We start from the raw sequence: 24,324 nt of genomic DNA on the forward strand, positions 1-24,324 counted from the left end.
AAGAATGAAGTGAATCAGCACGTTTCCTTTTCCCCTTTCTGCAGGAATTATTCCCCAGCTTTTCTCCCGCCTGAATCACCCAGAAGTGTACGTTCGGCAGAGCATTTGCAACTTACTCTGTCGAGTTGCTCAGGATTCTCCTCATCTCATCCTCTATCCTGCAATAGTGGGAACCATTTCACTTAGCAGTGAATCCCAGACTTCAGGTATGGAGAAGAGGAAAAAGTGTTCAAATAAACTTAAGCTACTATATTTTTATCTACTGGGTAGGATGATACTGAGGTGGTTTTTTTTGTTTTCTCAGTTTTGATCTTAAGAATATTTTTATTAAGGGAACTCACTGATATTTTTAATCCGATTTACCAGATTTTGCAAATTTTTCTTATACTACACCAGTACTTAATGTACTGATGTACCTGATGCTGAATAAACTGGACTGATACATTTTACTATAGCTAATATTTTATAATCTGGTTTTAATTTAGGAAACAAGCTGCCTTCTGCCATCCCTACTTTGCTAGGTAATATACAAGGAGAAGAACTGTTGGGTGGTGAATGTGATGGAGGGAGCACTCCAGCTTCCCAAGAAAGTAGTAAAGATGATACAAAAGCTGGATTAAATGAAGATCAAGCAATGATGCAAGATTGCTACAGCAAAATCGTGGAGAAACTCTCTGCTGCAAATCCAACAATGGTATTGCAGGTAAATAATTCAAATGTATATTGCTTGGGTACTTGAAAAACAAATATGTAATTAGTATGTCTTGGGTGTTGGCCTACTGAAAGTTTGCTGTGTCTCTATCTTTTTTCCAACTTGTTCATCTACTGAAACAGATCTTAATTTTAGTTCTTTTGAAAAGTGAATCTTGCTTTATCCAGGTTCAGATGCTTGTGGCTGAGCTGCGCAGAGTTACAGTTCTCTGGGATGAGCTTTGGTTGGGAGTTCTACTGCAGCAGCACATGTACGTCCTCAGACGGATTCAACAGCTGGAAGATGAGGTCAAGAGGGTCCAAAACAACAACACTTTACGGAAGTATGTCTGTTTCAATAATACAAGGGATAATAACAAATGTTTGTTCTTGGGGAAGTAAACAGTCAAATGAACCAGCAGTGGTGTTCCTGAATCTGTACTATCCCAGCTGCTGCTTTGTAAGCCTTGGGATCCTATTTCAAGAACATTTTATGTTACAGCTACTTCTCCAGTCAAATGAGAGAAACAGTCTACCTGTGCATCCATGTTGTGGTTTCCTTAGTAATAATGTGTTAGAACCCAGTGTATATTGTGGTGTGGATGATGAGATCCTATAGTTCTCCATTTCCAAGTCAGATGAAATGAGTATAAGCATGTTAAATGGTGTAATTTATTTAGACATCACTTTGAATGCTGATATTTGGAGTAAACAAGAATGTCTTAATCTGATTTTAGTTTTCACTGTTGAGCAAGTCTTGTCTTTTTCCCTCACCTGGATTCTCCTGAGAACAGAGCAGTGGAAGAGCAGATCCATTCACTGGACATGTGGCTTAACTTAAGAATGCCTCTTGAATTCCATAGTCAGGACTGACATGGAGTAGGAGAATAGAATGATCTGACTGTGCCTTCTCCTTTATAGTGTGGTGCATCCTCAACAAGTAGTAATAAAAAGGTCCTTTATTAAAGGAGATCACTTGCTTAAAGTGATTTCTGCTCAAAGATCCTAATCAGGGTTTCTGGTGGTGAACAATGCATTTCAAATGTTTTTTTTTTTTTTTAAGAAAGTGTGGTTCAGAGGAATACTTTTTCAAGGTGGAATGAAATACTCTTCATTTTAATATGATCATAACTGAAGATCTCATTTTTGAGAAGTAATAATTTTTGTGAGTTCTTCGATGTCTCATTTGTTGTGTAATGCTGTCCTTACGAGAACTTGGTTTTATGGCATTAAGAGGAGGTTTTTGTGTGTTTTTTATAACAGAGAGGAGAAAATAGCAATCATGCGTGAAAAGCACACAGCTCTGATGAAGCCCATTGTGTTTGCTCTGGAACACGTGAGGAGCATCACTGCAGCTCCTGCAGAAACTCCTCATGAGAAGTGGTTTCAGGATAACTATGGAGATGCAATTGAAAATGCACTAGAGAAGCTTAAGAATCCTTTGAATCCTGCTAAACCTGGAAGCAGCTGGCTCCCATTTAAAGAGGTATTACATGCAAGAGGAAGAATACAATGTAGAGACACTTGCTGCTCTTGCTGCACCATGTGCTTGACCCTCTCCTTCTCTTGCTGTTCTCTTACCATATCAAAATTGCAGCCTGAAGCTTTGTCTTTCAGCAGTCAGCACAGGCAAACTGGGCACTAAAGTGCCATAGTTTTTTGCCTCTAGCCATTTGTATTGATTGTCTGTTACTGCATTTCTACCCATTGAAATTACATTTTTCAAATCTTGCATCTTCTGTTGTCTTGGATGCTGGCAGCTTTGGGAGCAGAAGGCTTTCTTTCTTTTAAATACTGTCTTTCTGAAACTCTGGTATTTGAGTTTAGTTAATTCAAGTTTTAACAAGTTAATTATGTTTATCTAAGCTTAATCCTTGGGCTATGCAGCAGCTTTCAAATGATCAACCCTACCTAGAGGTCCTTGTTCAATTATGTCATCTTCTCTTAGTTTGAGTTTGTCTTTGGGTGTGAAGAGAAACAAAGTATTCACATGTCTATCCAGAGCCAGCCTGGTGTTTTTAAAACCTTGCTAGACAGAACAGAGGCTTTATGTGCAAATAGGCCTTTTTTACTTGTACTTTCTTTTCTCTTTGCAGAACAAACAAGCATTCAGATACATAAACTCAAGGTTGCTGAATGCTGCTGACTTTAACCACAGCTCAGATATTTATAAATACAGGAGCAAACCTCTTGAGGAGCATGATTTGTTGTGACTTTGGTTCCTATCACTGCACAGGGTATATTTGCTGCATAGAGGATGTTGTTTAGTTTTTGTAATCTTCATCCTAAACTGTGTCTGGATTAGCCGCATGGCAAGGGCACAAAGGAGTTTAGGAAAAACCTTTGTTTTCTGGAAGATGACATCATTAAGTCTGCTTTGATGGGTGTTTTTGTTCTTACTGCTGACTGTTAAGGTGAATTCAACTTAAAAGAAAAAAAATTTCTTTGTAATAGGTAATGCTGAGTTTGCAGCAAAGAGCACAGAAACGGGCCAGTTACCTCTTACGACTTGAAGAAATCAGTCCTTGGTTGGCTGCCATGATGAACACTGAAATAGCACTTCCTGGAGAGGTGTCCACCAGGGACACAGTCACCATCCACAGTGTGGGCAGCACCATCACCATCCTCCCAACCAAAACCAAACCTAAAAAGCTGCTTTTCCTGGGTTCAGATGGGAAGAACTATCCCTACCTGTTCAAAGGTAAGTAATAGAATTAGTCTCATAGCAGGTACTGTCTCTTGTTAATTAGACTGTATTAAAGCTAGGAAGATTGCATGGTGCAACTCTAGGTTTATTTGCCTGAATGATGCAGAGAAAGAGGAGTTGGAAGCATTTGCTCTGTCTCTTCCCTACCCTCACTTCACCATATATTTTTCAAGGAATTTTGCTATGTGAAACTGTAAGTCAAGTCCATTCTTTACAAGGCTTTCATCAGAAGCAATGCTCTGCTTGCATACTGATAGGTTTAGCTGGATGCAGTTTTCCAGAAGCTTAACGTAGCCCCTAAAAGAGAACTTTAGAGACTTCTTGTTTTCTCTGCAAGGGAAAGGCCTGTTTGTTATGTTGTAACTATAGTGTGTATTGCTCATGCAGCAAGCTGGATGAACTGTAGGTAAATGCTATGTAAACACTTTGCTTTAGGCCAAACAACTCATCCTTAATCTACATATTATAAAGATATTCATAGTCTGAAATGTAGTAGGTTTAAGAAAATGCTGCATTTTGGGCTTTAGGAAAAAATGTTTTGTTTAGAAGCGAAATATTAAAACAAATTTCTTGCAGGTTTGGAAGACTTGCACCTAGATGAGAGAATCATGCAGTTCTTATCCATTGTGAATACCATGTTTGCCACGATCAACCGGCAAGAGACGCCACGGTTCCACGCGAGGCACTACTCGGTGACACCCCTGGGGACAAGGTCGGGCCTCATCCAGTGGGTGGATGGAGCCACACCTCTCTTTGGGCTTTATAAGCGCTGGCAGCAGCGGGAAGCTGCTCTGCAGGCACAAAAGGTAATGGCTGTGATGTGTGCTAAGTAGAACAAGGCAGAAGAGAAGTGCTTGTTTTGATTTGCTTTGTCATGCTAAGTTGCGTTTGTTCATAATAATGCAGGAGGGTTGTGTGTATTCATGTATCTTGGGACTTGACCAGAAATCAATAAAATTGCATCTCTGTTATTTATATATAATTACAGTATGTAACATAAAAGTGCTGTTCTGGCATGATAACTCAAGAGAACTGTTTTTTACAAATAGAATTAACCTTGATTGAAATTATTTTAGTTCCATATCTTGTTTACTCATTTCATTCTAAATACAGTTTTTGTAGTTATATTTGAGATCTTCTTTGAAAGTAGAATTAGGCCAGAACAATGTGTTTTCAGTCTATTTAGACCTTAACATCTGAATTTTGAAAGCAGTCTCTGAGCTGAAGAAATCCTGCTCAGTTAAGGCATTGATTTCATATTTCATTGTCACCAATACTGAATTTGGGTTATGTTTCTGTGCTAATACATCAACTACCATTTTTCATTTCTTCTAGGCTCAGGACTCTTACCAGACCCCTCAGAACCCTGGAATAGTTCCTAGACCCAGTGAACTTTACTACAGTAAAATTGGACCTGCTTTAAAGGCAGTTGGGCTTAGTCTCGACGTGTCACGTCGTGACTGGCCCTTGAATGTCATGAGGGCTGTTCTGGAAGAGCTAATGGAAGCAACTCCCCCGAATCTCCTCGCTAAGGAGCTCTGGTCATCGTGTACCACAGCAGATGAGTGGTGGAGAGTTACACAGGTGAGTTACAACAACTGTATTTTACATAGGAGAGGCTGTGGTTTTTATGGGATGAGGGGCAACAAATGCCTGAGGTGTGGTACTTGTGAGTTTGGAGAGCTGGTGCTGCTGTGAGTTTGACAAAATGTTGGCAGTTGTGCCATCAAATTAAAACCTGGGTATAGACCGGATAAGTCAGTTATTATACTAGAATTACCAGCCTAAAAAATGAAAACTCTTGTAAAATATCATCAAACAACAAATAGAAAACTGCTTGGAATAAGTTGGGCTTGATTTGTTTTACACTTACACTTAAAATAATGTTTTAAGATGGTAGTCAGTCCAATGTGTTCGCAGAGGATTCCCACAAATAATTTTTTCCTGAAACTCTCTTTTAAGTCGTATGCAAGATCCACTGCAGTTATGTCCATGGTTGGCTACATCATTGGTCTTGGAGACAGACATCTGGATAATGTTCTTATAGATATGACTACAGGAGAAGTTGTCCACATAGATTATAATGTTTGCTTTGAAAAAGGTAATTTAAAAAATGCTATATGTTATTCAAATAAAAGGTTTTCTTTCTTGGTAATTAAAAGAAACAACTTAATTTTTTATCTTAAAGGGAAGAGCCTTAGGGTCCCAGAGAAGGTTCCGTTCCGGATGACACACAACATTGAAACAGCACTGGGAGTGACAGGAGTGGAGGGGGTGTTCAGGCTTTCTTGTGAACAGGTATGGTAGGAGGTTGGAAAACTGAGGGCTATCACTGGCCTTAATACTGTCTTAGAACTTTTCTATTCTACATTCTGCTGCTGGTTTATAGAGGCTTCACCTTTCTGCTATGATTTTAATTGGGCTTACTTTAGCTATATCCTGTGGTAGGTATTTAAGAAATATGAGATTGTCTAATAAATGCACATGCAAGTAGTGGTACAACTAAAATTTAGGACAAAAGGGGGACTTGTAGTTGTAGATTAAAATGTTATGTTTTTCCTGGATTTTTTTTGAGCTACTTTGCTTGCCATCTTCCATTGGGACTCATCCTGTATAAGCATGACAGGTTTTTAAAAAGAAGAATGCTCTGAAGAAGGGAGATCTTTCCTCCTTAAGTGTCTGTGCCTTGTGCATAGAGTTTGTGTGGAAGGATAGATCTTCCCACAGGCTCAGCTGCATTTGTACCCACTGTGGTGTTCTTCCTGTCTGTGTTGTAGTTAGGTATACATTATAGATTTCTGTACCTACTCAGGTACAGTATTTTGCCTCTAAGTTTCCACTGTTCTACAAGGATATCACAGAATCAGAACAAGTCTGTTTAAAATACAATGCAGGTCCTTCATATTATGCGGCGTGGGAGGGAGACTTTGCTTACGCTGCTGGAAGCTTTTGTTTATGATCCCCTGGTGGACTGGACAGCTGGAGGCGAGGCAGGATTTGCTGGGGCTGTCTATGGTGGTGGTGGCCAGCAGGCTGAAAACAAGCAGAGCAAAAGGGAAATGGAAAGGGATATTACACGCAGTCTCTTTTCCTCGAGGGTGGCCGAGATAAAGGTGAGTTTGCAATTACAATAATTTTCTATTTTTAAACCAAAGTAGATGCTGCGCTTTCATTTTATTTATTTGTATTTTGGGAATGGGGGAAGATGTGGTCATGTATCAGCACTAGTTCATGAATTTTATTATGATAAATTGAATTTGTATGAAGGGAAGTGTTTATATTGAACTTGCAAGTGTTTAGTTTTCAGTCGCATACTTAATTAAAAAACATGTTTTAGTGCTTTGCCTGAATCTGAGCTAGGAGAATAAAAATGGAGGTTTATAGAGCAGCTTAAATAACAAATGTCTGTTAAGATTTGGCAGTTGTAGCACTTGAAGCAGTGCTAGATGAATGGTTGTGTTGAAGGGTTAAGTTCTGCCATATATTACTTTGTTGCCAGTTTGATTTAGTGCAGTTTGGTAACATCTGTGTCTTGATTGCAGGTTAACTGGTTTAAGAACAGAGATGAAATGCTTGCTGTGCTGCCAAAACTGGACAGTAGTTTAGAAGAGTACCTGAACCTGCAGGAGCAGTTAACAGATGTAGAAAAGTTGCAAGGAAAACTACTGGAAGAGATAGAATTTCTGGAAGGTGCAGAAGGAGTGGATCATCCCTCCCGCACACTTCAGAACAGGTACAGAGGAGCCAGGAATTCTGTCAGAAGTCTCACAGTTCAATACAGATGGTGTTTTAGCAATGTACTACTTATTGCTATGTATGAATGCTAGAAATCTGTACATGAGTGAATAGCTTGGTAAAAGCAGGTCACTCCTTGTAAAGAACAACTACTTTTCCTGCTAAATAACCTTATTTATGTCCTGCACCTCATACTCCATTGATATAACCTGTGCTAGTCCAAGTTCCACACTTGATCCTTAAGGATCAAGTGGGAATGTTCTGAAAGTCTCGTTCCATCATTATAATCCCCATAAGGGAACTATTGATAAATCACACAAAAATACTTTCTTCCAAGTTTCTGATTCTTTAAGTTATTTTTGATGGTTATTTGAAATTAATCAAGTATTTCAGAATTGTGTGAATAGGCACAGGCATTAATTATTTTCTAGGAAAGCAGAATTAATAATGCAACATTGTTAGTTTAACGTAATTGGTGAGAACACGTTCATTTCCTGGTTAACAGTTGTATTGTTCAATATTGTTCTGTATACTATAGTGTTAAGTATTTTCTTTCTTGTAGTACTTACTTGATTCTGTGGCTTCAATAATTCAGGTATTCTGAGCACACACAGTTGCAGTCTCAACAAAGAGCTGTCCAGGAAGCCATCCAGGTGAAGTTAAATGAGTTTGAGCAGTGGATAACCCATTACCAAACTGCCTTCAGTAATTTAGAGGCAACACAACTTGCAAGTCTGCTCCAAGAAATCAGCACACAAATGGACCTAGGTACTTAATAGTATTTCTGGGGGTGGTTTTAATGGTTTTGAAAATAACTTGAGTTTAATATCAGGAGGCATTATGAGTATCCTCTAGCTTAAAGGCAAAGATCTGTATGTAATAGGTTAAAAGAAAGGGACTTCTTCAAAGGATGATTTAGAGCACTTCAAGGTTTCAGTGCCAAGCTGTCCCAAGGAATTTGTCTTCTCCTACTTGGGCATGAGATTCTCTTACCCTGTGCTCAAAATTCTCAATATGAATTCTCTATGCTCCTTTATCACAAGGTAAAAAAATTTTTGAAAAAGTGTTAATGCTCAGTATTTTTATTGTATAATAGTGTCTTTATTTTTAACCTTCTTTCTTTAAAGGTCCTCCAAGTTATGTCCCAGCAACAGCATTTCTGCAAAATGCAGGCCAGGCACATCTCATCAGCCAGTGTGAACAGCTGGAAGGAGAGGTTGGTAGCTTTCTGCAGCAGAGAAGATCCGTGTTACGTGGTTGCTTGGAACAATTGCACAACTATGCAACAGTAGCTCTGCAGTATCCCAAAGCTGTGTTCCAGAAGCACCGAATAGAGCAGTGGAAAACCTGGATGGAAGAGCTCATTTGTAACATGACAATAGACCGTTGTCAGGATATCTTTAGGAAGTAAGTTGACAGAATAATGACCTGTTAAAAAAAATGTAATTTTCAAGCTACTACCCTAATTTTATAATTTAAATAAATTCTTTTGGAAGGACCTATCTAATTATAAAGCAAACCAACAGTAAGTTGTAATTCTGGAAATTTGGGATAAATATGAAAAACTGCCTTAAAAGTACCATTCCATAATTTAATTTGTGTGCTTCAACAGGAAAATCAAGTAACATTTTCATGTAATGAAGAAATGGAGAATTCACCTTTGTGGCTTCAGAGTAGTGATATTTTGAGTTTTAGAAATTTCTAGTACTTAAAAATCAATAAGTAATGTTTTGGGTTTTTTTATCTAGTAGATTTTCAAGCAGTTTCTGGTTCTTTTTTTCTTCTTAAGTCAGGTTTTTTCAACATTATTATGGCTTGGCTTAAAAGATCTAGATTATATTTGAGCATTTCCTCTGAAATCTCTTTCCTTTCTTTTTATCTTCTGTTGATTCTTTGCTTCAAGGACAGTTGTATTATGTCCTTGCAAATAGGTGTGGAATATGGTGTATTTTAGGACCGGATAAAAGCATTGTGGTATTTAGCATTAAGGAGTAGGTGATTGAGGAACGGTTCAAGCATGGAGTGTGTTTCCTGCCTACCGAGCAGAGTGCAGTCTGCTGCCACGTGAGAAGGGGAGGTGTAGTCACTGTGCTTGTGCTCGGCAGGTACGAGATGCAGTACGCTCCGCAGCCGCCGCCCAGCGTGTGCCAGTTCATATCCACCACGGAGATGACGCTGCAGCGCTACGCGGCCGACATCAACAGCCGGCTGATCCGGCAGGTGGAGCGGCTGAAGCAGGAGGCGGTCACGGTGCCCGTGTGCGAGGAGCAGCTCAAGGAGATCGAGCGCTGCATCAAAGTGTTCCTGCATGAGAACGGCGAGGAGGGCTCGCTCAGCCTGGCCAGCGTCATCATCTCCGCTCTCTGCGCGCTGACCAGGTGAGTGCCCTCCGGGGAAAAGTTCCTGGTGGGGAGCACATCACAGTGATGGAATTCTCTGAGGAGTGCAGCAGCAGGTGCGGTGTCTAAGTGTCTCAATTCATCTAGGCGAAACCTGATGATGGAAGGTGCAGCGTCCAGTGCTGGAGAGCAGCTGGTTGATTTGACTTCCAGAGATGGAGCCTGGTTCCTGGAGGAGCTTTGCAGCATGAGTGGGAATGTCACGTGCCTTGTGCAGCTGCTGAAGCAGTGCCATCTTGTACCCCAGGACTTGGATATTCCCAACCCCATGGAAGCATCAGAAGCTGTTCACTTAGCCAATGGAGTGTATATCTCACTTCAGGTGATTCTTTTGTTACTTTTTCCCCCTATCCTTCAAGGCTTCAGCAAAGTCATTTTTAATAGATTCTTCCTTAATGGACTAAATGTTTGTTTATGATGCTGCTGAGATTTTTTTTTTCCTAAATCTTGCTCCCAAGTGCTTTATTTGATTGAGCTGAACAGGCATTTGCTTCTGTCATTTACATTTTTATTGGTTGACAGAAAATGTTTTGATCTATACATGAGAAATTGCAAAAAACTGCTGTCAAGTAAGTAACCATGAGGAAGACATTGGTATCAGATTTATAGACACACCAGCTGTATGTCTCTTTCATTTTTCTGTTCTATTACTGAGAGTCCTGATCAACTTCCAGACTCTTCAAACTGTGTTCTGTTTTCTGCTCCTGCTAAACTTTACTTATTTTCACCTGAATCAAACAGTTTCAAATAAATTCAGAAAACCTGTTGTACAGGCCCCTGTGTCCAATATTGAGTAGGAGAAAAATGCATTTATAATTTTGTGGTTCAGAAATGTTTCCACATTAATAAAACAAAAAACCCCTGAAGGGCAGTCTGAGTGAAATATCTGCTGAAGACTGATGTACTTTATCAACTGTGGCTGGTTAAATAGGTTTTTGAAGCTTTTAATTTCATTGTATTGTATTTGAGAAATATTTTCCTCTTAGGCTGCATTAAGTGCATTTGGATTTTCATCACTTTAATTTTTCCCTCTTTGAAGTTGTAACATTTCAGAACTGTGTCAGAAATGTGCATGGCAGCAATTTCACTGCATTGCAGTGGGGATCTTTCACCCACACATTGTTGTCCTCCCTGTGAGCTCTTAGATAAGATGTACTCACTGAACTCCTGCTCACTTGGCAGTCAAGATAACCAGTCTTTTTGGTGTGTTTCATCTCCTTTTGGAGACAGAGCACGTTGGCTCTTTCTGTAGCTGCATTTAGCCCTCTGCTGCATTCTGCTTGGGGGAAATTGCTCTGTGCCACTTAAGGTAATGTTCTTCCCTGCATCACTTTCTGTGGCAAAATTATCACTACCTGTCAAGCTTCTGCTACTTTTCCTTTGTCTAGTCCAATCAGTGTTGTAAATCATAAATTCAATAAATAATTTAACTTGCTTGTAGTTACATAATGGAAAAGAAAAGCTGACACTGATGAAACCAATTCACAAATTATGAGCTCTGTGCCTCCCAGCCTCTGATGAGGATGGCTGTCAGGTATTGCTGCTGGTGCTGTGGAGATGGTTGTTGCTACATTGCTACAGGTGTCAAACCTTTGGCTTTGTACAGGGTTTATTGTGTTCCTGATTTCTTCAAAGTTAATCCAGGAGCAGACTTTTGACTCTTGGCTGACCACCATCACACTATATTTTAGATAATGTCTGCTGCATGGTGGTGTAGTATTAAAATGACAAAAGATGTTGCATGGGATACTTTTTGAGGGGGAAAAGTTCTTACTTTTTCATACTTACTTCCCAACAGGAATTGAACTCAAACTTCCGACAGATCATTTTCCCAGAAGCACTTAGGTGCTTAATGAAAGGAGAGTATACTTTAGAAAGTATGCTCCATGAATTGGATAATCTTATAGAGCAAACAACTGATGGAGTCCCTTTGCAAACATTGGTTGAATCTCTTCAAGCCTACTTACGAAATGCTGCTATGGGTATAGAGGAGGAGACACACACTCACTACATTGATGTTGCAAGGTAAATCACCTTTTTTCCAGTTTTGGTGTGGGAGAGTGGAAACTGAAGAACATTAGTTTGTCTCAAAGTATTTTTTTGTTTGATATACAGGCTTTTCTTGCCCAAGAATACCTTAAGCAGAGTGCAGGGTATAAGGTGTGCTCTTGTTTCCTCTCTGCTTGTTTGTGTGTTTATCCCCATTCATACACAGAAATATGGAGCTGTGGCAATTTACAGTTACATCTGGCTTTTGGTAGTCAACTTCTTCCAAAATACATAGTTGTGATTTTCTATTTGAAGTTAAATTATGCTAAAAATAGGAACCTGTTCATTAGTTTGTGGGAGGAACCTGTGAAAGGGAGAGCTTGTAACCATGGCACTCCTCATCAGGAGGTTTGATGAGCAGCTTTTGCTTAAGACAGTGACTTGATTAAAAACACAAAATGAGACAAAACACTGAGCAAACAGACTTGTGCATCTTCTAATGTGCACCTACATTTCTGGGTAGGTGCTTGGTGCACAACAAATCAATTCAAAATCTTCAAGTTGGTATTTCCCTTGAGCCAGTTGTGGCGGTTCCATCAGTGCTACAGTGAATTGGTGAAACCATGTAAATTTTCTTTCTTTCCTTTTAAGAGTACTTCATGCTCAGTATGGTGAACTGATTCAGCCAAGAAATGGTTCAGTTGATGAAACTCCCAAAATGTCAGCTGGTCAGATGCTTTTGGTAGCTTTTGATGGAATGTTTGCTCAAGTGGAAACTGCATTTGGTTTATTGATTGAAAAGGTATGGATTTGTTATTTTTGGAGTACTGTTTGAGCCTGAATTAGGAAACATTTAAAAAAACCCAAACTAATTAATTACCTTTACATTGTTCAGCTAAACAAGATGGAGATACCTCTTGCTTGGCGTAAGATTGACATAATTAGGGAAGCTCGCAGCACCCAGGTTAACTTCTTTGATGATGACAATAATCGCCAAGTCCTGGAGGAAATTTTCTTTCTGAAGAGACTGCAAACAATTAAAGAATTTTTCAGGCTCTGTGGTACCTTTTCTAAGACACTGTCAGGTAAATAAATTATATCAAATATTCACTTCCCTTTATCTGCTTCCCATCTTGTTCAGAAGAATGTAAAATGGTCACTTTTGCTATAACTTACCGTGGATAGGTGGTAAGGAAGCAGCAACTAAAAATGAATTCCTGTGCTTTTGCTGTGTTTGTAAGTCGGGTATTATTCTTCTGGATGCACCAAATGTTTCCTTTATAACAGAAGTACTATTTCTTTCCCTTTAAAAGGAATCAGTTCAATTGAAGACCAGAATGCAGTAAATGGACCTGTTCAAATTGTCAATGTGAAAGCCCTTTACAGGAACTCTTGTTTTAGTGAAGATCAAATGGCCAAGCCAATTAAAGCTTTTACAGCAGACTTTGTGAGGCAGCTTTTAATTGGCCTTCCAAATCAAGCTTTGGGACTGACTTTGTGCAGTTTCATCAGCGCTCTGGGTGTTGATATCATTGCTCAGGTAGAAGCTAAAGACTTTGGAGCAGAAAGCAAGGTTTCTGTGGATGACCTGTGCAAGAAAGCCGTGGAGCACAACATCCAGATTGGCAAGTTCTCACAGCTGGTGATGAACAGGGCCACAGTCCTGGCCAGCTCCTACGACACGGCCTGGAAGAAGCACGACCTGGTGCGCAGACTGGAAACCAGCATTTCCTCCTGCAAGACCAGCCTGCAGAGAGTGCAGCTGCACATTGCCATGTTCCAGGTGAGAGCCCAGCACAGGCTGGGACTTCCAGATGGGGTCTGGGGAAAATGAGCATGAGTTACAGTGTCTGAGCACAACAGACATGGTATTTTGTTGAATAAATTCTAAGGTATTTTAGTGGACTTAATAAGGTATTTTGGTTATAATTGTGCTGTAAATATATAAGGAAAAGTGTTATTGCTAGGTTTTCTGGAAGACTAGCTGCTTTACAAGAAGCAAATTCTGCAACATACAAGTTGTCTTGAATCAATACATATAATTTTTTTCGATAGCCATTAAGTGCCTTTTAGAAAATAGGTCAGTCACTGGCTTTCTTACCGGCAATGCTGTCGCGTTTCCCCCCTTTTTCTCAGATTATGACTTTAAGGGAGGAGATAGCTTAGAACAGAGAGTATGAGTTGCTGAATGTAGTTTTGTACCTTTCCTTCAAAGTTTTACCATATTGACTGTCTCCTTGCTCCATTCTTTGCTTCATTAAAAGTACAAATAGCAGCAGTATCAGTCCTGAAAATCACTTTTCTGAGGCTTTAGATAAATGCCATTGTGTACCTTTACACGGGTATGCAGCTGTGTTGTACTGTCAGTGATCTTTACTTTATAGGGGTTTGTAGTTTCAGGAACAAGGCTTTCTCCAGGTCAGTTAAACCATTCCATAGACCAATAAGCAAAATTATCTTGGTTTTAAAGTATCACAAGTGAATGTTTCTGAATATTGATGGCTTTTCCTTTAGATTAAAAAGGTGTGTGTAAATCACAACTAGTAAGTTAGTGGATGGATAAATGGTATAAACATCCAAGCCAACAAAACATAATTTGCAACTACTTGTGTAATTTAATGCTCTTGAATGATTTAGGACTTTGAGCTGTGCTAGTAGTGTCTGACACGCAGCCTTTTGAAGTGCCCTTACTTATAAAGGGTACCAGAGCACTGGAATTGGTGTTTGTGATGCAAAGTATTTTGTGCTGAGCAATATTGCTAATCAAGTGTTGATGTTACTTTCTTAAAGTGGCAGCATGAGGATCTTCTCATCAGTCGCCCCCAGGCTATTTCTGTCACTCCACCTCGTTCAGCAATTTTAAACAACATGAAAAAGAAACTTCATGCGCTCAGTCAGATTGAAGCTTCCATTGCAACGGTCCAGGTATGACTGTTCTGGGGAGGGTTGTTCAGCAGCACATTGAAATGTGACTAACACAAACTGCAAATCCTCTGCCACCTTCAAATTACGTTATCTGGGTTGCTGTCTTATGCAAATATGGGGGTATTGTCATTGATCTCTTTTGGTCTGGTGGGTACTGTTATATTGTTTGATTTTGCTGTTGCATCCAAAATGTTCTATCTGGAATAGCAGTAAATATTTTTGAAGAAAAATACAAATCTGTGAAAGTATCTTTCTTTCTGAAGGCTGCTAATGCTCCTTTTCTTTAAGTTTGTGTGCCTTAGATCATCCTTACTATTGTTTTTGCTAGCTAAATGTCAGAAGTTCCTGTTGTAGAAATGGGCATATTAATTCTTCTGTGTGTTAAGGTTTGTGTGCTGTGGCTTAGCTCAGTATTTTAGACTTCTTTGGTGCCAGTAATATAGAATGTTTGTTTGTTAAATACTGCTTACCTTTCTCAATTTTAATTTCACTTTTCCAAGGGTCTGCATGTGCTATGTATGCATAATTTATTTAAAGTCAGGCTTAGAATGCTATATATCAGTATGAATTATCTCTATGGGCTTTTTTCTTCCCTAATGCAGGAGAAACTAGCAGCACTTGAAGCAAGTATTGAGCAGCGTTTAAAATGGGCAGGAGGTGCTAATCCTGCACTGGCCCCAGTCTTGCAAGATTTTGATGCCACTATTGCTGAACGGAGAAACCTTGTACTGAAAGAAAGTCAAAGAGCAAGCCAGGTACTACAGATAAGTACAGTACTCTTCGTGAGTGTGTTCACTCTTAATTTCCTACTCAAGGTTTATGTAGAAGATATTTTTATGCTCTGCATCTAAAGAGCAAACACAGATAACCAAATATTTCTGGGAATCCCACTTGAAAGCCATAGGAATAATCTTTGTGAGAATTGCTGCAGGGTTGGATGACGCTGGGATGATACTGCTACTGTAACAGGGCATTATCTGTGTGTTTAAAATCCTCACTTCAAAGCACATGAAAAAAATGCTGTTTGTCTAATAAACAGTTGAAGTGAAATAATTTTTCTCACTCTGGCTTTGATTTTTCAGGTCACTTTCCTCTGCAGTAATATCATTCATTTTGAGAGTTTACGTACCAGAACAGGAGAAGCCCTGAATCTCGATGCTGCCCTGTTTGACCTCCTCAAACGCTGTCAGCAGATGTGCTCCCTGGCATCGCAGTTCAACAGCTCCGTGTCTGACCTGGAGCTCCGCCTGCTGCAGAGGGTGGTGAGCACAGGGCAGAGCAGAGCACAAAACCTTTCAGAACCACTGCAGGGAGTTCTCAATTTTGTCTACATTCTCAGTGTTATATATTCCTGCGGATGGAGTGTGGCCGCAGGGTTTGTGCTGTCAGTTAAACACGTGCTGTTACACAGCAAGTGAATTTTATCTCTGGGTACAGATAAAGAAATGTTTCTATTCCTTTTAGGGCACTGGTCTCGAACATCCTATTGGCAGCTCTGAGTGGCTTCACTCAGCTCACAAGCAGTTGACCCAGGAGATATCTACACAGAGAACAGTACAAACAGAACGAGAACAGCAAATAGAAACAGTTTGTGAAACAATTCAGAATCTGGTGGATAGTATTAAAACTGTGCTCACGGGTCATAACAGACAGCTTGGAGATGTCAAACATCTACTGAAAGCTATGGCAAAGGTATGCCTAAACATGCTTAAATTTATTCCTTGAACCCATGTCAGTACAGTGTAAGAAAAACAACAGTTGTAGCTATGTGCTTTGTAAAGTATCTAGAAACAGTAAAATGTTTGTGCATATGGAGTTCAAGACAAGTTCAATTCTTGATGTTTAAGAATTCATAAAACTTTCTAGCATTAGCCTGAGCAGGCTTTGGTTGAACTGAATCTTTTCTCTCGGCAGTTAAAACATTGTGTTTATAAATATTTTTGTTCTAAATCTGTAAAAAAATTTATAATTTAAAAATTTATTTCTTCATACATAACTTCTGAAAATTATAGTTATTTGTAATCAAATGACAGACTGAAGGACGGAAAGGGCTTAGAAATCTCCACTTTATTCTCTTAGCCAAAATATAGCAGTTGATGACCTTTTTGCACATCTTGTTACAGGATGAAGAAGCGGCTTTGGCAGATGGTGAAGATGTTCCCTATGAGAACAGTGTTAGGCAGTTCCTGGGTGAATATAAATCATGGCAAGATAATATTCAGACAGTTCTGTTTACATTAGTTCAGGTTATGGGTCAAGTCCGCAGTCAGGAACATGTTGAAATGCTGCAGGAAATAACTCCCACCTTGAAAGAACTTAAAACACAGAGCCAAAGGTAAGACAGTTACCTTGTCTCAGGTGAGAAAAGGCATTTTGCATACCTGCTTTCATGTAGCAGGAACACACATCATGGTGATATGAACACATACTTGATGATTTTCTTAGCACTCAGAAATCTTGCAAAACTTGAATTAATTTAATACTTGGATTTTCAGTAAGTCAAGTAGTTGCATGAGTATTTATCAACTCCATTATGTTTCCCAGTGTCTACAATAATCTGGTGGGGTTTGCATCACCCTTAGTCACGGATACAGCAAATGAATGCTCCAGCCCAACTTCAGCTGCTACATATCAGCCAACCTTTGCTGCAGGTAATACTTGCAAAAGTACAAACATGAAACCACCAGGAATTGATATTAGAGAGGGAATCATAGCTCTTACTGAACTCTGAAATGCAGACAATTTGCTTAATAAAAGTAAATTCTTAGCAGTGGAAAAAAACTTTTTGTTTATGAAACTAAAGAAATTAGAAAATGGAAAGATTGAAAACTGGTGCAGAACTGAAAATGCAAATTTAAAATGCATTTGTTCTGAAAAACTGATAGGTCTATTTGATACACATTTAATTGTGCTTTTTCTTGCCTCTGTATGCTATTATTTTGATGACTTTAAGCACTTTTAAACTTTCTTTACAGCTGTACGTAGCAATACAGGGCAGAAAACTCAGCCAGAGGTGATGTCACAGAATGCAAGAAAGCTAATTCAGAAAAATCTTGCAACATCAGCAGATACTCCTCCAAACACAGTCCCAGGAACTGGCAAAAGTGTTGCTTGTAGTCCCAAAAAGACAGCCAGGGACCCTAAAACAGGAAAAGGTAAATACAAACCTTAAAAAAACCAGCAACCATACCACTGACAGCAACAAAAAGATACTCAGTGGGTTTCTGTGCAGGAGTGTCAAGTTGCACTCACTTTATTTTGTACCTATAGCTGTGCAGGAGAGGAATTCCTACGCAGTTAGCGTGTGGAAGCGGGTCAAAGCCAAGTTAGAGGGCCGAGATGTGGATCCCAACAGGAGAATGTCTGTGGCTGAACAGGTGAGTTGAGAATAAAGTTCCAGTACTGGTCCTTGCTTTGAATACATGCTAATTAGCAGTTGTGTATGCTGAAGTGTGCCTTCAGGGCTGAAATCCTGTTGTGAATGGGGGTTCCTTTGGGGGTGGGAGTTATTGCAGTGCAAGTTAAGGTTGCTACTGCCTTGTATTGCTGTTTTTTTTTTTTTTTAACTGTCATATGCTTTTGTTTTTCATATGGGAGGTTTATGTAAAGCCATGAATCAGATAAAATTGTCTTTTGCCTGTCAGTAAGCTAACATTTTTTCCACAGCTGCTGATAGCCAGGGAGAGCACGAGATCTGTACAGCTGCCCAAGGGACAGAACTTTTCTGTGTTCAGTAACATACACAACCACTCCTGTCTCTGGGCAACGGAGTCAGGGGACACAGTTGTCCACGTCTATTTGAGAATGGCGTGGCTACTTCCAAGATAGGGGCTGTGAATGAGATGATGTGATTTTTTTGTTGTTTTTTTAGTACAGCTTCCTGTTTCTTATGTGGACTGCACAAAGTTATGTCTACAGTTACTTAAATTTTTATCAGTGAAATGCAGGTGGCATTTGACAGTAAATTCTAAGATCACTTAACCACTTCTAAAATTTTAGCTTATTTTTAATTCCTTGTTTGACCTTTTTAATAGGTTGACTTTGTGATTAAGGAAGCAACTAATCTAGATAACTTGGCTCAGCTGTATGAAGGTTGGACTGCCTGGGTATGAGTAGGGAGACAGCAGCTCGGTCTGGTTCAGCGAGGTCAGACATCCACCAGAATCAACTCGGCCTCAGGCATCCGTAGCCGCACCACAGTCGGTGGTGATGCATACTGGGGCTTAATCTGAGGAAACCTAGGAAATCTCGGTGCACTGGGAAGTGAATCCTGCAGGATAGCTGCACTCAGGGATACGCTAAACACAATGGTCTGCAACCCCCACGGTCAAGGGTGAAAGCTCACCGCTTGAGCAACACGGTTTGTCTTTCTGCTACGGAAGAACTGCAAACGTGTCTGGGGGTCAGCTGCAGAAAGAAATCAGGATGCTACAAACGGCAGAGTGATTTGGAACTCAATTCCACCTGACCCTGTGAACAATTCAGGAAACACCGAACCCTGTTCAAAGAAAAACAGAAAAATGGGGCCATGAAGAAATCACAGCGAGGGCAGATTTGATGCATTCAGATCCTTGTTCCTCTTGTTCTGTGGCAGCAGTGCTGGTTGAGTTGACCAGTTAGTATGGGAAAAGGCTACAAAATGTAAACTTCAGAAATGGACTGAAAGCAAAGAGCTGTACATCAGATACACGCTGCATTGGAAGAACTTCTGAGATAGAAGAAAAAGCCTTTGTTCTCTTCTTCCTTTCCTCTTTCCTTTCACTCCTCCCTCCCAGCCTCTCCTTGCATACACCCCTCTTGGCTTATTCTTGTAGGTTAGGCGTACTTCCAATATACTTTTTATTTCAATCCTTCTGCTTCACAGTTTAGTCAAATTAACAACTTAAATTCTGTTTGGTAAACAATTTCTCCAAAAGCACTGAAAATATAGAACATTAATGATTACTTATGAGTTGGATGGTCAAATGCAAAATGTAATTTTGGTTATTTTGAAGTCATTTTTTGTGATTCTATTATGTACAGTTTCTCAAAATTGTCACTGTGCATTTAAAAGTAATGATTCCTACAGGCATTTGATTTAATGTGCACTTCCCTCTGCTTGCAGTGTACACTTTTTTGTAATTCAAATTGTCCCTCCAATCTCATTCTACTGTGATTGCTGTAGTTTCTTTCGTACGAAGTAGCTAATCCAATGTAATCTTTACCTTTTTAAAAACCAGGATAGAGTATCTAGTAGAGTTTTACATTGTTGATGACAGATAAACAATAAAGTGATGTTCTGGTGGAGGTAGAGTGATATGCTTTTTACTTCATTTTCCTAATCCTTTTAGTTCACACTTGTAAATTCTAGTGCTTCACTTCACAGAGGTATACATATAATCCAAGAAATGAAGGACTCTCAAATTTTTGTTCAGCTAGATCTGTAAAGATTTCTGCAAAGTAGTTTTCCTTTGCCATATTTCTTCTATAGATGGTTGTTCAGTAATGCATCCATAGGGAATCTTCCACTGAGGTTCTTTTTAATCAGTTCTCAAAGTGTGATTATGGTCAGAAAAGTCTCTCTAAAAATGGCATCATCTTCCTTGGATCAAGGTCCTGCTTGTCTAAAAGACTTCTTGCTTCATTTTTTAAGTAGGACACCTTTAGGAAAAGGCAACTTCCTTTTCTTAGAGCAAACAAACCCCACAGAATTCAGCTACAACTGCAGAACTGTAAAGGTGCTGATAGCTAAAGCAGAAATGCACTCTGGCATTCTGAACCCAGATAAATTTGTTGTAGATCTATATAAAAAGTTTCTCTTTTGTAAACTTGGTGAATTCATTATGCACAGCTGCTGAAAAATGTGGGAAGATCCTTTATGCTATTTTAGTCACTTTTCAGAGTAAAACCACACTTTCAATACAGGATTTTTTCAGTCAAAATCCAAGTATTAAAAGATTTGAGCCAAGCCCACTACTGGCATAAATTAAAATTGATTTAATTGAAAGGGTTTGCAGCAGTTCATCTGAGTAGGAAGCTTGGCTGGTGATTTTTGGATAATGCCAGCAAACTTCTGTTCCTTTCAGTATTTGCACTATGCTGACTGCTCTGCCTCCGCAGTAGGTCCTAGAATTCGCTTTCTCCTCTGTTGCCAACTTTTTGTGGACATGCACTTTGAAGTGTAACAGTTTTCAACAGTCATATGGCCTTCCTTGCACTCTGATTGCCTGATTACCTCTAGGGAAGTCACAGGCTTTGCATCTAGCAGTAGCCGTGCAAACGCATTCCACTGCCACTGCTCCCTGACCCTCTGCCACCAACGCCCAGGAGAAGCTGTTGGAATGCTGCAGTGAAGAACAGTCATATGCAGAACAGGACACTTGGCACTGTTGGTCCTTTTCATTTTTCTCCAGTTAAAAATAACCTTATGAACAATCTGTTGGAGAAGTGTAGTGACAGGAGTGTGTTGTACCTGCTGTTTTGTTTCTTGGAAGCTGGGGGGAAGGGAGGGGTAACGCACTCACCTGTGGCTCATGTATTATACCTCTGCCATCCAGAAATGGAACACTTGTGTGGAGATGGGTTCTTACTGCGTAATTTAATAAAGTTCTAAAAAATAAAAAAGAATGTGTTTTTAATTTCCTTCAATGCAACACTGTGTGGTTGTGAAAATTACAGGGAAGAATTAAGTGCCCAATACAAACAAATACAAACCAAACCCCAAATTAGAGCAGGATTCTCCAGAGACTTAAATTTGCATAACTGATGCAAAGGAGACAGCTCAGATGTGCAGGAGTTAGACTGTCACTGTCGACTTGTGAGGTGACACATTTTTCTTGGGAAATGTTGACAGTATGGGAGGTTGGTACAGTCTTGATGAAACCTAAAATTCAGGTTCTGCTCACACATCCTGCATAGTAAATAAGACTGCATTAGTTACATTCTCTTAAAAGATGCTTCTGACAAAGACATAAGGGTGCTTACTTTATTTTCAGTAGAACTGGTGTTTATTTTCTCTGCAGTGAGGCACACATAGAATAATGCAAGTCTAGAATCACCTCTCTAAATAAATACAAACCAGCTTAAGCTATAGAAGTCAAACAGTTCAACTGAGGGCAATTTTTTGCCTGCTGCTTAGCTGCAGTAAATGTTAACCAAGGGACCGTGCTATAAAGTGATTTCTCAAAGCCAAATTCTACATATGTTCAGCAGTTTTGTTACCCCCTCACAAATCTATAGGCTCGTGGTTGAGATGTCCTTTGAAAATGAGTTGGTCCTTTGCCTCTCTTCCTTCTCCCCTTTTGGAAAGCCAGGATGTGAGCATGGCTCTGCCAAATGGGTTTTTGGGATATGTTAAACTGAAGTCATTAGTGGTGCCCTAGATTATTTTGGTAGGATAATGGCACAGTCAATACAACAATGGGAAATGCAGATCTATACAGCTAACAGAAAATAGTTTTGTACTTTGTAGAGACTTCATGGTCTGGTTTTGCTTTGCAACAATTGGTTTTGCCCTCAAGGATTATCTTATTTAAATAGAATAATGTTTTGTCTAATTTTTCAAATGTCTGTAAAAGACTCTGTTTTTCTAAGTGCTGTAGTCCTTAAGGTTAATTTACTTCAATTATTCATCAATGTGTTCTGTGCCTGGTACATTAGCCATTCTGTTTTAATGTACTCAAGTACTTCAAAGGTTTCTTTGCTTTTTTTCCTTTTTTTTTTTTTTCTTGCAGGCTTTGCCTAAAATTAGCAGACTGTTAATGTTTTAGCTAAAGAATTTCACAGAAACTACAGATATTAGCTACAAACTACTGCTGTGTACGTAAATGCATAGCTAATTAGAGCAATTCTGCCATTCATCAGGCTAATTTTTTATTAATAACAAAATAAACATATATTAGGTATGCTGAAAGGGTGGAGGCTTGACATGTAAACTTTCGTGCCTGTTCTAAGTGCACAGAGCAATTGCACTGCCCCTTTTAAAGGTGCTTTGAAGCCATCTTGGGGATTTAATTTTCTGTGCATCTGCTAAGAGAGAATCTTGGTGCAGGAAGGATTGATTCCATTGCAGCATGGTCTGTGCCGTGTATTGGGGCAAGCAAAAGAGTTTGGTTTAGCTCAGGTAAGGTGCAGGAGGGACTGAGCTACTGCTGATCCTCTGCCTCCTGCACCATGGCTGAGATTTTAACAATGAATTTTCCGTGAATACATCGTGACTGAGATTTTAACAATGAATTTTCCGTGAATACACCATGGCTGAGATTTTAACAATGGAATATGTGAGTACCTGCACATGTAGCACACATTTTTAATCTGACGTGGTGCCTCACTTGGCCTGGCTGCTCAGTGAGGGAGGGGTGGGCAGGTGGCAGGGCCTGCCCTGTGCTGTGTTCTGCAGTGCAGTGGCCCCTCTGAGGTTTGGAGCAACACGTAATAGGAGGGAAAAACACCTCCATGGGCCCTCTGGGATGGAGAAAAGCTGCAAGGGCACCTGGCTAGGGAGTTGGCGTTGAAAAAACTGGCTGGAGATGATGGCCATGCCTGCTTGTTCCATTGGTAAGTGCTTGGGTTTTTTGGTGAGAATCACATAAATGGATGAATCCAGGAGCTGGCTGATGGTATCTCATAGCCAGAGCAGTGTTGCTGCAGGGCACTGCAAATATCTGTAGAAACTGTACTGCATTATAGAATCACACAATGGTGAGGGGTTGGAATGGGCCTTAAACACCGTCCAGTCCCAACACCCCTGCCATGGGCAGGGACATCTCCCAGCATTGAATCTCCCCAGGCAAACCTGTTCTCACCACCCCTAGTAAAGAATTTCCTCCTTATATCTAACCCAAATTTTTCCTCTTTCAGTTTGTACCCTTTACTCCTTGTCCTGTCACTACAGCTCCTGAGGTTGAATCCCTGTCCTTGTAGACCCCTTTCAGACGCTGGAAGGCTGCTGTGAGGTCATGCCTCTGTATGGCTCCATACTCTTTTAAAAGACTAACAAAATTATCACTGGCATCATCACTTCCTTATGAAATCACTTTTTGTGTGAGCTTTGCTGTGCTAAAATTACAGATTTTAAGAGTGAAATCCACCATTTATAAGTGTAAAATGTTACACAAAAGTACTCTTAGCTTTTAGCAGCATGTACATGAATTTTAGTTATTCAGAATGACATCTGTTCTTTACATATGTTCTAGGGTGAGTGAGAAGCACCCTGTGGAAGACCAAACCATCCAGGATAGACATATGTTTGCTTTTACATTGTCCTTAGTTCTTCTTTTTGTCTCTATCAAGCTGGTGCCAGAGAAGTTTTGGTGCCCGAGATGTTTTGTTTGCTCTCATTACAGCCTCGTGTGGCATCCTGGGCACGGTGATTACGCTCATTAACCCACGTGCCTGAAGCATTTAGAAAGCTGAGTCAGAAACAATATTTATATCCCAGTGCCTTTATCTTGTATTTATTCCCATGCTGCCACAAGTTCTGAAGGAAATGAAACACCTTGCTGGGCTTTGATGTTACCAATAGAACTGGTCCAGAGCTGAGCACTGCTGAGGCCACAGCTCGGGTGGTGTGTCCAGTTCAGAATGGACACTGAGGGGCTGGAGCGAGCTCCGAGCAGGGCTGGAGCTGGGGCAGGGGCTGGAGAGGATTCAGAGCAGGGCAGGAGCTGGGGCAGGGCTGGAGAGGATTCAGAGCAGGGCAGGAGCTGGGGCAGGGCTGGAGAGGATTCAGAGCAGGGCAGGGAGCTGGAACAGGGGCTGGAGAGGATTCAGAGCAGGGTATGGAGCTGGAACAGGGCTGGAGAGGATTCAGAGCAGGGTATGGAGCTGGGGCAGGGCTGGAGAGGATTCAGAGCAGGGCAGGAGCTGGGGCAGGGCTGGAGAGGATTCAGAGCAGGGTAT

At 40.2% G+C, this 24,324-nt stretch overlaps 1 protein-coding gene across 1 annotated transcript in view; it reads left to right on the plus strand.

The window, feature by feature from the left end:
* Nucleotides 1-21,077, plus strand: part of SMG1 (SMG1 nonsense mediated mRNA decay associated PI3K related kinase) — a 59,274-nt gene extending 38,197 nt beyond the window's left edge. The window contains exons 36-63 of the mRNA XM_021539807.4: nucleotides 45-206; nucleotides 486-703; nucleotides 880-1,034; nucleotides 1,954-2,176; nucleotides 3,145-3,391; nucleotides 3,974-4,203; nucleotides 4,733-4,981; nucleotides 5,360-5,498; nucleotides 5,586-5,695; nucleotides 6,292-6,510; nucleotides 6,940-7,130; nucleotides 7,728-7,900; nucleotides 8,260-8,539; nucleotides 9,238-9,510; nucleotides 9,619-9,853; nucleotides 11,330-11,556; nucleotides 12,172-12,322; nucleotides 12,416-12,605; nucleotides 12,834-13,303; nucleotides 14,311-14,445; nucleotides 15,048-15,200; nucleotides 15,528-15,707; nucleotides 15,910-16,137; nucleotides 16,569-16,780; nucleotides 16,990-17,096; nucleotides 17,421-17,600; nucleotides 17,716-17,822; nucleotides 18,480-21,077. Of these exons, the coding sequence (XP_021395482.3) occupies nucleotides 45-206; nucleotides 486-703; nucleotides 880-1,034; nucleotides 1,954-2,176; nucleotides 3,145-3,391; nucleotides 3,974-4,203; nucleotides 4,733-4,981; nucleotides 5,360-5,498; nucleotides 5,586-5,695; nucleotides 6,292-6,510; nucleotides 6,940-7,130; nucleotides 7,728-7,900; nucleotides 8,260-8,539; nucleotides 9,238-9,510; nucleotides 9,619-9,853; nucleotides 11,330-11,556; nucleotides 12,172-12,322; nucleotides 12,416-12,605; nucleotides 12,834-13,303; nucleotides 14,311-14,445; nucleotides 15,048-15,200; nucleotides 15,528-15,707; nucleotides 15,910-16,137; nucleotides 16,569-16,780; nucleotides 16,990-17,096; nucleotides 17,421-17,600; nucleotides 17,716-17,822; nucleotides 18,480-18,557 (5,522 nt within the window). The 3' untranslated portion in view covers nucleotides 18,558-21,077. The remainder of the gene's footprint in view (nucleotides 1-44; nucleotides 207-485; nucleotides 704-879; nucleotides 1,035-1,953; nucleotides 2,177-3,144; nucleotides 3,392-3,973; nucleotides 4,204-4,732; nucleotides 4,982-5,359; nucleotides 5,499-5,585; nucleotides 5,696-6,291; nucleotides 6,511-6,939; nucleotides 7,131-7,727; nucleotides 7,901-8,259; nucleotides 8,540-9,237; nucleotides 9,511-9,618; nucleotides 9,854-11,329; nucleotides 11,557-12,171; nucleotides 12,323-12,415; nucleotides 12,606-12,833; nucleotides 13,304-14,310; nucleotides 14,446-15,047; nucleotides 15,201-15,527; nucleotides 15,708-15,909; nucleotides 16,138-16,568; nucleotides 16,781-16,989; nucleotides 17,097-17,420; nucleotides 17,601-17,715; nucleotides 17,823-18,479) is intronic.
* The last annotated feature ends 3,247 nt before the right edge of the window (nucleotides 21,078-24,324 follow it).

This window comes from Lonchura striata, chromosome 14 (genome assembly GCF_050655825.1).
Source record: "Lonchura striata isolate lonStrDom1 chromosome 14, ASM5065582v1, whole genome shotgun sequence".
NCBI lineage: Eukaryota > Metazoa > Chordata > Aves > Passeriformes > Estrildidae > Lonchura > Lonchura striata.